At 40.2% G+C, this 11,500-nt stretch overlaps 1 protein-coding gene across 3 annotated transcripts in view; it reads left to right on the forward strand.

Annotated features, from left to right (window-relative positions):
- Positions 1 to 11,500, forward strand: part of frmd4ba (FERM domain containing 4Ba) — a 75,907-nt gene that overhangs the window by 33,685 nt on the left and 30,722 nt on the right. For all 3 annotated transcript variants that reach the window (XM_050037543.1, XM_050037542.1, XM_050037541.1), the window contains exon 3: positions 10,287 to 10,352. In XM_050037543.1, the coding sequence (XP_049893500.1) occupies positions 10,287 to 10,352 (66 nt within the window). The remainder of the gene's footprint in view (positions 1 to 10,286; positions 10,353 to 11,500) is intronic.

Below are 11,500 nucleotides of genomic sequence, written 5' to 3' on the forward strand. Positions count from 1 at the left end.
GACTAATCAGTTAATAAGGCTTTAATGAGGTAATGATAAATACTTACAGTATAGTAAAAGATACTAAAGAGAGCACTGAGACATGAACACCTGAGGACCAGACTGCTTATTGTACGTCTCTCAGAGTTAGCACAGACAGTTAATTCCCACTTTCCCCCGGGACACCCTCTCTGAGCGTAGACTCCCACAGATTGATTCTAGCTGAGGTCGTTGCCTCTTCCTACATCTTCACCTCACCGAAACCCCCAGTATAGAGCGTGGAAATCAATGGGATTATCAGCCGCCTGCAGGCATTTGGCATATATGTGTGTATGTGTGTGTGTTCACAAGAAGTGTGCATGGCTCTAGAGACAATGCCTGCATGCCAAGATTGGAATGTAACCATTCTTTGTTCCACTGCACTGCATAGGCTTTATTTAGGTCATTTAATATACTTTGTCATCTTAAAGTCTTAGTTTATATTAAATGTTGATTGCATATTTCCAAATGAAACTTTTTGACATTCCGTCAGAGTGATCGTACAAGTGGAATGTTGGCAGAAACTTGAAAATAAAAATTTCATGACTGCATGCGAGCTCAACTGAGAAATACTGTGCTGCCAGATGTATTTATTAACATTATGTGGACCAGAACACGTGGCGATCATGTGTATGATAAGCAGCAGCTTGTGTCTACCATATGTTTGGCTGTCCTGCCCTCCATCGCTCCAGGCAGCTGCGACCTCGCACATCTGACTGTGTTTATCATGGTTAGCTGGTTATGGTGCATCCATACCTTTAAAATGGGTCTCTGCTGATGAATCCTGCCCTCCAGAAATAGATCCACCCAGTTCTTCCAGTGGTGGATTACAGCATCAATAGTATTTAATCCTGTTAGGACATTTTTTATACTCCAAAGGAATGAACTCTGTTCACTTGAATGGTAGAGTAACGGCACTTTTGCTGTGTCAGTATTATTTCTGGTTCAACTGTGGACATTATTATTCTTATGTTTATTTTAAATTGCTTCCCAGCGGCCACCAGTGAATGTTAAGAAGCTCTGAGTGCCTATTATATTTAAAATAAAGAGAATATCAGAAGATTCACTGCCAGTCAGACATCTTGGGATATATTTTCCAGAGATTAAAAAGAGTCATTTTAGATTTTAGAAAATACACCCTACCTATTCACGTTCTTGCTGAGAGTTAATGAGAGGATTGATACCATTTTTTGTCAGCATTGTTGAGGATGGTTATTGGAATTGTCACAGGGCCAATCTGACTGAGGGTTCTGCATTTACACCTCGTGTGAGTTACACATCATGGCCTGTCGATTGATCCGTATAAAGTGGGCGTAAAATTCAGGCTACACAGAAAGGCAGACTAAAACGTGTGGTGAGTTAACACTGGTTATTTGTTATTTCTCTGTGGGAGATACTAAACTGACTCGCTGGGCGCACCTACCCATATGCCTTGCGGGAAGACCTAACCCTACTCTGCCTTTGATTGGCTATATCTGTCCAGGCATTGGCTAAATGCTAACATTAGCCTAGCTATGATGCTAACCAGTGCTATGAACTATAGACCAGGGAGGAGAGCAACTCAGCTCATGTTTTTGTTCTTGTAGTCCGAAGGTAGGCTACCCTGTCCGAACATAGGAAACTGTTAAGCACTAGAGAAGATCAATTGCCGATTTATTTTTATCCCTTCGGGGAGTGCCGGCTATGCATGAAATTGGCAGTTTATTACATGGCAAAGAAACTGGTTAAACAAACTTCAATATATCATTATAAGTTAAACATGTACAGCAGGTGGTAATGGAGCTGCTCTTTCTCCCCTCGTCCATCTCAGTCTGTCTCCCATATAGTCTGTCTGTTCCTTTGGCTCAAAGCATGATGGGATATATGACTTGGTAAGTGACCATTGGTTGTACACTGCTTTTCAGGGTGCATTGTGGGATACTTTGAGTCCACTGTATATATAGTGGACTATATAGTGAGTAGTGAGTGATTTCGGACACAGCCTTAGTTTAATTTCTTGGCCGAGTGCAATAATTTCCTGAAGCCTCAGCTAGTTACCCAGCAATGCTGCACAAGATACATTTTGATAACTAGTAAGCTTTAGAGGTCCTGTTAGATGGAATTTTTTTTTTTATTTGGATGGAACCAAACTGCTTACCCCTGTTTCCTGTCTTTAGGCTAAGCTAAGCTAACTTTCACCTGTCTTTAGCTTCATATTCCATGTACAAAGAATGGTAAGCCTATAAGTTTCCTCAGCTAAGTTTTGGCAAGAAAGAAATAAGTGTATTGCATAAAATGCTGAGCTTTTTCATTGAGAGCATAGTACAGTGCGTGGATCACTTGTGCCAGGATACATTTGATGATTGCTTTTTTTTTATTTATTTATTTTTTTAAAAGCCCAGTGTCACAGCTGCCTGCCAATGCTCACTAGCCAGTTCACTGCCTGCATAGGCGTTGTAATTGATATTCTTGTTTCCAGCATGTGTGCTTCGGAATGAATTTACATTACATGCATTACTGCATGCACTGAAGCATTCAGTGGCATGACTGATCATTACTGGAGCTAAGGTTTTGTTTATTATTTGTTTGTGTGGTGTAGGGTGACTGAGCACATTTGTGAAGTTCTATATCAGTTTGCCACAGACTGAGCAGCTCTACTGCCTCTTTAATAATAGTTGATAAGCCAGAATACATCACTCATATAGGTTTCCTTGCCATGTTTTTGGGAATTATTAATTAAAAACATGACAGGTCTGCTTCTCTAACCTTTAGTCTACATCCTCTGAGACAATTACGCTAATCATGTTTAATGAAACAGCACAATTTTGACTGTGGACACTTAAGCATTCTTGGAAATTGGGGTCACACAAGCAAACAGCAGGATATTGTTTCTGCTGAGAGCTGTCCCATCTCTTTTTTTCCTTCTGCAGTGCTTTTCTCAGTATTCCCTGACTTGTTTATCTGAGTCAGGTGTACGCCTTGTGTGCAACATTTGTTATTAATTGCAGCTGTACAAAGGAAGACGTCTGGTCGTGAGTCTCAAGCCTCTATATTCTTACATCAAAGCCTTTCTGAATGTTTTTCCCTGCAGTTTCACTTTTAGTTTTGCCCCGTCAGGTCTACTATCCCTGCTGATCCAAACAGGACCGATTGTTTTTAGTGTTCCTGCAGAATATAGTGGGTGGAGATGTCTGGTCTCCTCAGGAAATTGCTCCCACATCCCAGACAAAGTGACAGACCATTCCCACACCCATTTCAGACAATAAATTTGAAATGCATGCTGAAATTAAACACTAAAATAAAAGATGAAGTCATTCATCTTATCTAAGCAAAATTGAAAGGGCATATTGTGGTGCAACTTCATTCTTAGAAAAGAAAAAATTAAAACATTTTTACCATTATGTTCCTGTGAGTCACAGAGGAAAGTATTTATGACTTTAGAGGGTCGAGTGGCCAGCTGGAGTTTGTTTCCGTGTGCGTTGTGTTTGTATACAAGTGTGTTTATGTGGAGGGGAGACGGAGCCTTTGCAGCAGGGGCCTCGTGGTTCTGTCCTGCCCTCCCCTGCACTCTATGAGGCAGTGTTTTGGACCGGGGCCCAGGACTAAGCCTGAGGCACGCTGCTCCGCTCCAGCCTCTCCAGAGCGCCGACTCTCACTGACATTACATCAGCTGGGGAGACATAGTAGACTATGTGTGTGTGTGCTGGAGCTGGAGTGTAGATGCTCCTTTCAGCTTGTTGCTCTGAAGCAAAACAAAGTGCTCTGTGATCATCGTTTCTCCTGGATCTGAAACGGTGAGGTGTCATCAGTAGAGGCAGAAAGTGGCCGTCAGGGAGAAAAGGCAGCTAACCATGGCTGTGCGCATCATACGTGGAATGGAAGACCTGGTGGCATCGAGCAGCCAGCTCGTCTGGAGCATGGCACATCAGACTCTGAGGAGGTGGTACAATCGTGGGCTGATGCCGTGCAGACGCTTGCTAGAAGCCTGGTTCAGGATTGGAGAATGCTACCAGGTATGACAGCTCCCTGAGCCACAGCAGCATAAATAAATACTGTAGAAGGAAGAGTTTAAATATAGCCGGTTTTAGTGATTGCTTTATTGACAGCACATGGGATTCATTACTGAATGCCAGATGGATTTCTTTGATTATCCACTGAATTTTTATGGCTTTGATTACCTTTAATTTCTCTTCAACTTTCCTCTGAGTGAAGTGAGTCAGTACTTTTTCTCATCTGGCTCATTAGTGTACATGCATGTGTTTATTTGTGTGAGTGTGAAGAGGCAGGCTGCTTTTCGGTGAGTCACAAAGCCTGTTTTTTAACAAGGGTCTCTCCCTCAGCACATATGGCAGTCATTAGAAAGCAGCATGACCAGCCGTTTGATCTCACTGTCTGGCTGATGAGGAGAACTTTCAAAGTTGTCTTTGAAATGTATTGTTACTGGAACACCTGAACACTGTCTGTGTGGTTAACACATTAAATGCCCTCTGTGTAAACTTGAAAGTGTTCCTCTTCCTTGCTTTTTCCCAGCATACCGCCACGTGAAAATGTAATTTGTATGACATGGCACCTGGGACTCTTACTAATACAATTACAAAGGTATAAAGATGACATAAGAAACATTGCAATACTCATATAATTTCTCTCAGGTATGCAATACCCTTTAAAAAGACATAGAACACCAGACCCTCTTGTTTGTTTAGAACTTTTTGTCATGCTTGCTGAAACTGTCACTATATCCTGACAGTAGTACATGAGACAGATGAAACATATTTCAGTGTGATGTTTAGTTGTAAATGAAAAACATTTTGTGACCTGGCACACATGAAAACAGCCAAGCCAAAATGAAGCGCCGCCCTCAGGCTGGAGCAAACTGTCTCTTCTTACAGCTAAACAGTACACCAAAATATGTTTCTGAAAAAATTTGGTGAGAAAATATGTAGTGCAGTAACGGAATCTTGATTCATAATTGATCAGCATTGCAGTTCACAGTGACTGACAGCTGCGTCAGAGACTCCTCTGCTCTGATTGGTTGTTTTCCTTCATTCACGGTGGATTCTAGCAGATGCCATTAGAAGCACCACAAGGAGGCAGATAACCATGATTTTTTTTTACCTGTCTGGTGTACTACTGTCAGGATATAGTGGCAGTTTCAGGAAATATGACAAAAAAAAAATTTCATAAAAGTTACCAGCTGTAGCTTTAAACAGCCCTCTGAGTTTCTTGCTTTTTCTTTGAAAGAGTTCTAAGAGGTATCAGATCCATTTAATCCCTTGTACCTTATTTCCCTTAAGAATTACATACACAGTGGTGAAAGAAGTATTCAGAACATTAACTTAAGATTTTACAAAAAAAACTTATGACTGGTTTAAAAGTATGCAAAGCTGTTACAGTAATATCATAGTATAGCACAGACAGGGGCTATTGTGGACAATGAGAACTTTTAGATTTGATACTTTGAGCATATTTTGTTGCCCCCACCTCTGTACCTTGAGTGAAATTAGGAATGCAAGACATTTAGTTTCTTTTAATAGAGTGGTATTGCTACTTTTACTTAATGTGAAAAGTAAGCTGTAACTACATTAGCTGTTAAATAAGTGTAGTGGAGTAAAAAAGTACAAAATGTCCTTCTGAGATGCAGCAGAGTATAAGTATAAATGCAGTTTGGGGCAGCTCAGCCTGCAGGTCAGAGTGGCTGGGGGTCATGTGAAAAGAGTACCATCGGGGCCCTTAATGACAGGGCTTCAGGGGGATGACCTCCCTGACACAGACTTGACCTTTCTTATACCATTGGGGACCTCACTCTGAAGCTCAGCTCATCTCTTCAGCTGGACTGAGGGCAGCACTCTGTCAGCCTCTAAAAAACATGGATAAAATTGTCTTTGAACAGTAGTAGCTTTGCCACTGCTGCTTCACTAATGCAATTGTGAATATTTTACAGTAGATCCACTTAAAAAGGTACACTTAATCCGCATTTTGAGTATTTTAAAGGGACAGTTCACCCCAAAAATAAAGATACATAGTTGTCCTTTTACCTGCAGTATTATTTATCATTCTAGATTGTTTTGGTGTGAGTTGCCGAGTGTAGGAGATATCAGCCACAGAGTGTCTGCCTTCTCTTGAATATAATGGAACTAGATGGCACACAGCTTGTGGTGTTCACGGCACCAAAAGCACATTTGAAAAACTCAACAGCAATGTCCCTTTACAGAAATCATGACCCAGTTACTCAAGATAATCCACAGACCTTGTTGTGAGCAACTGTTTTCTTTCCACCAAACTACAACTGCAGCACCACACAGAAGGAAGCGTGTATCTACTCATGGACGAGAGGCTCATGCTTGTGACAGCACAAGACGTAAATATTAACGGCGTCCTCCTGGGCTGAGCTGTAACGTTAGCTTGTGCAGTTGTGCAAGGTGAGCTAGCAGTATAGTTTGAAACAGTTCCTATATAACTCACAACACGGTCTGTGGATTATTTTGAGTAACCAGGTCATTATTTCTGGAAAGAGTTTTTGCTTTTGAGTTCTTCAAATGTATTTTTTTGACGCTTTAAGCACCACAAGCTGAGTGCCATCGAGTTCCATTACATTCATCTCTATGGCCCATATATCCAGCACTCGGCAGCTCACACCAAAACAATCTAGATTGTTTAATAGCACTATAGATAAGAGGAAAAGTATGTATTTTGATTTTTGGATGAACTGTCCCTCTAAGAATTCATTTCATGTTTTATGAATTCTTTAAAACATGGTTGAGCATTAAGGAGAAAAGACTTGGATTTGGGGTAACATGCACAGATTTTGAAGGTGAATCTAAAATTCAGTGGCCGGCTGTGAGCTTGAAATCAGACTGTTGACTAAAGGCCTTTGTCTATCTCTCAATGTTTTGATGTCACTGCTCTCCAACAATGCAGCATTGATAGATGTGAATGGATTGTGCCCTGGACAGCAACAACAATTCATGAAAGGGTTACTTCAGTGATTAATACGCTGCTTAAACTATGTAACATGTAATTAACAGCCACAATTGTTTTCTCTATCAAGACAAATCAATGAAGGTGTGGTTTTCATTGAGGTCAGCTTCAGTAGGTCTATATTTAGTGACAAAGATTCTTTCCTCCTCTGGACCCGTGAGATATAAAGCTTAACACAGTCCTGCTGTGCAGCCCACACCAGACAGCAGATGCAGAGGGTATGGTGCTGAAATCTGGGGCTTCAGAGCAAACGTTAGCATAATAGCAACTTAGCGTGACTGCAAATGAAATCCTTTGTTGAGAAGTACAGTTTTGTCCAAAGAACCGTAAATCTCATTGAGGTTTAGGGCGTTGAAAAACAGCAAAGTGGAAAAGGAGCTTGCAGTATATAAAAGTGAAATGACAGCTCTGTTGTGGTGCAGAGAACAATATGTCCTAGTAGATGGAAGTTTAACACAACGCCAGAAGGCGTCTTTCCCGCCCTGCGGTCACGCTGGACGTTAACATGACCCTCACTTTCCAACAGAGCAGCCAAGCAGTTGGATGCCACATGTTTTTTACTGGAGTCACAGGAATAAAAGGCGTCCTGGACACATTCCTGGGCTGCAAACAGCATCCAGTCAACATGAACACTTCTGCACAGTGTCACTGAGATCAAACAGTAGTAAAACCCTGCTGATGCTGTAATGTGAGGATACAAAAGGTTCACAGAATGATGGAATAGCATTGCAGGATTGACCCTTTTCTGACTCTGTACTAATCTCCCAACCATTATAAACTATTGGCACTTTGTATTTTTATTACAGTAAAACCACTGTGTAAAATTTCTAAATGAGCATAATATAGCACATTTCCATTTCTTCTGATGGAATGGGTTTTTGACATTGAATAGTTCTGGTAAAAATCGATGCTTTTAGCCCACAGTGGTGGCCAGATGGGGTGACTGAAAATCTTGGGGTGGCACACCAAGACCAAAAGCCATAACTGAATTTCAAGGATCCAGTGATGCTGTTGAAGTTTATAGACCAGTTTAAAACTATATTAACATGAAAGTTAAGGAATCGCATACTGATATAGGCCTACTGGTATTTTTTGGTCATAATTATTGATTATCCTATGTTCACAGACCAATACTGGTACAGTTAACATTTTGAGTTCAACAATAATTCTGTTTAATGTGTTATGTTAAATACATGTTTGGCAATTATTTTTTCTTCAAATAGGCTCGTTGTTCTTTTCCTTAAAAAGACAAATATACAGCTTTATTTTGAAGGAGTATATTGATTGTAAGGAACATAACATTTACTGGGGACAAGCCTTCTCAAGTTTAGGGAAGACTCATGGGTACCCATAGAACCCATTTTCAGTCAGATATCTTCGAGTGGAAGTTAAAGGGACCCCCTTGAAAATGTTCTTCTGTTTTTTTCCCGTGCCAAAATGTTGCCTTTGGAGTGTTATTTAGCCCCCGTCCTGACAAGCTAGCATGACAATGGATGCCTTTGATTGTCTGGTTTCACAAGTTACCACTGTCTGCGTGCTAGTTTAAAAAATGTGCCACAGCTTCTTTAAGACAGTGATGTTAGCTTTCAATTATTTTTTCCAGAAAGGGCCAGCAATTGTGTGAGGCTGGACTTTACTCACTTAGTCATTATAGCCACATTGCTGATGATTATTTGTGTAAATATTTTGTAAAAGCACCAATAGTCAACCCTATAATATTGTTGCAATACCGATATTGAGATATTTGGTCAAAAATATCATGATATTTGGTGTTGTCCATAGTCATAGTCCACAGTTCTACATTACAAATAGTTTTCTATATAATTTGTAATAAGTAGTCCTGAGATTTCACTTCAACAACAGTTCTCCAATAGTCATAACTCCATGACATGCCCATGCAGACCTCCCCTGTTTAGCCTTGAAAAGGCCATCATAGATTATCTACATGGTCGTGGCCAGGTTTCCGTTTTGTCTAAACTTTTTGTAGATAACTCGAAAGAATCCTCAAACAGAAATAGATTGGCTTGGATGTAGAAATCTCTAAAGATGATGGAAGAGAGTCTGCCGAGACACACAAAGCCAGACTATCAACAACAGATTTAAACTAGTACAATTTAAATGGAGTATGCATACATACTTTACTCTGTCCCTGCTACAGTGTTTTGTTAATAATAATAATCACAATTCATGTATGTAAATGTGACCTAGAAGAAGGCACATTAATCTGCATTAAGAGGAAAGATCCAGAAAAAATCTGGGAAAAGGTCATACAAACTATATTTGATATTGTCTCTACTGATATTATCTCTATTGGATTCAGACTGTGAGGTGCAAATAGAAATACAGTCACTTTATGCTCACCTCAGGCTAAACACTGTATTGCAACTGCCTGAAAAAGCACTCAGACACCTGCAGTTGGACATTAGTTTAACAGGCTTTCCAGCTGTTTAGCCATGGAAAAACTGACTTACGCCACTAAGGGGAAAATACAGAGCTTTTTTACAATACAGGAACAATTAATAAATATCATCCAAGCCACCAAGATTACTTGGCAGAGAAGACCAATAAATAAATAAATAATTAAAAATCAGAATATGAGTGTGATTGTTGGCAACAGCTTAACACACTGAAATATGACTTGACTAACGTTAATAGAATAGATATTATTTCTACCTTGTCCTGTACTGAAAGCAGTTCTGCTGACTGCAACAGAATGAGCCCTAAAGCCATTCATCTTTAACAATACAGCGGGAATTCAATTAAACTCTGCACCAGGACTTCATTGTCTTTCGGTTTCTTTTCTTAACGGCAGAGGAAAACGTGGGATGTTGACATTTCAGGGATTTTCATTAGACCAGTGTTGTTGCAGAGGAAGGATATGTGTGTGAGACAGACAATGTGTGTGTGGAGCTGTAATGGCAAAAGAACCTCAGATTCTTTGTTTATGATTCACGCTGCGCTTATAAAGAGCTGATTTATGGCTTAAATATCACGGCTGCACTTTTTTTTAATACTTTATAGAAATAAAGAGGATGATGATGCAGTGACTTTGATGTTTGGGAGCATGGGTCCCATATGGACACTTGCCTAGTGGCCCCTCTTACCTATTCTTTCAGCACAAAGGCGAACATGACAGCGAGGTGAGTCACTGTTCAACTCCAGAAAGAAAGCAGCCATTTTATCCCCTGGACTAAAATAGTGGGAGCACGGCTTTGAGTGGAGGGGTTCAGGTGGAGGTAGAGACAGTGTGCTGTTGCAGTTACTGTGTTTTGCAGGAATTGTCATGTCTCATGTTATCTGTCCTCTTCCAGATGACAGAGGGCCGTCAGTGCCAGGTTCACCTCCTCGATGGCAGGAAGCTGGAGCTGCTGGTTCAGGTATGGGACACTTTCTTCTTTTCACACTCAGGCACAAATTATGCCACATACCCTGCAAGATTATGCTGATGTACTGAATGTGTGTTGGATTTAATAATATGTGTTGTTAACTACTATAAAGAAGTCTTAATCTTCATTTCCCAGGGGTCCTGTTTTGCTTTTATTTCTTGGCAAATTGATCTTATTTGTTTAATTTGCCAGTGTCACATGTAGGGGAGAGCGGGGTCAGTTGGTACACGGGGACGGTATGGACAGTGCGTTTTTAGCAGTATGGAAAGCAGCTAGGCCTATGCCATGCACCATGCTCATACTCTGTCACACCCTCTTCACTCTCAACCTCAAAGTGGAGACTGTCTGACTATACCTCACATTTTATTCACAATTTTGAAATCTAGCTACAGCGTGAACTAAAATGTTTGGCTTTTTTTTGTTATTTTTCTTCTACCATACTGTTTTAGTTATGCCACCTACAAATATTTATATGTTGTTGGAAAGCTGATTTTCTGTCCTGTCGTTTGGTGCTAATATTAGCTGTCAGAATTTTTGTTGGTAGCACAGGAGTCCAAAGTATGTCTTCTCTCTTTGGTACTGTTGGGACTGTTACCCAGGGGTGGTACAGTATTGTTTTTTACCTTGTTACAAATCAACCATAAGTAGACAAAAACAAGACAAAGGCTTTTCCTAATTGAATAATTGTATTAATTCGGTTTAGCTTATAGCCCATGTGCACCATGTTTTGAGTCATGTTTAGCCTGACATGTAGACTACTAAGATGAATAAAATGTTTTAATGAATTTGCTTTAGGTTAAAGCCCATGGTCTCTGTTTAACCCTATGGGCCCTAGGCGTTTTTGGGGTATTTTTACTGCCTTTACTTTTAAGCTCATATCACAGTCATTATAAAGACTACATACACATGCTATATCTTGTTTCAGGCCAATGTGGCCTATCCAGATTTGCCATCATTCCATGTCCTTCTATGTGCCTGTATTTTATATTAATTTTTATATCAATGAAAAAAGACAAATCCGTGTGACTAAATTCTTACATTTTTACATGTATCTCACCATAGCAAGTTGGAAGTTGACATATTCTGCCATATATGAAGAGGGGAGACTCTCTGGAATCTGGCAATATCAATCAATCAAT

This window comes from Epinephelus moara, chromosome 24 (genome assembly GCF_006386435.1).
Source record: "Epinephelus moara isolate mb chromosome 24, YSFRI_EMoa_1.0, whole genome shotgun sequence".
In the NCBI taxonomy this organism is placed as follows: domain Eukaryota; kingdom Metazoa; phylum Chordata; class Actinopteri; order Perciformes; family Serranidae; genus Epinephelus; species Epinephelus moara.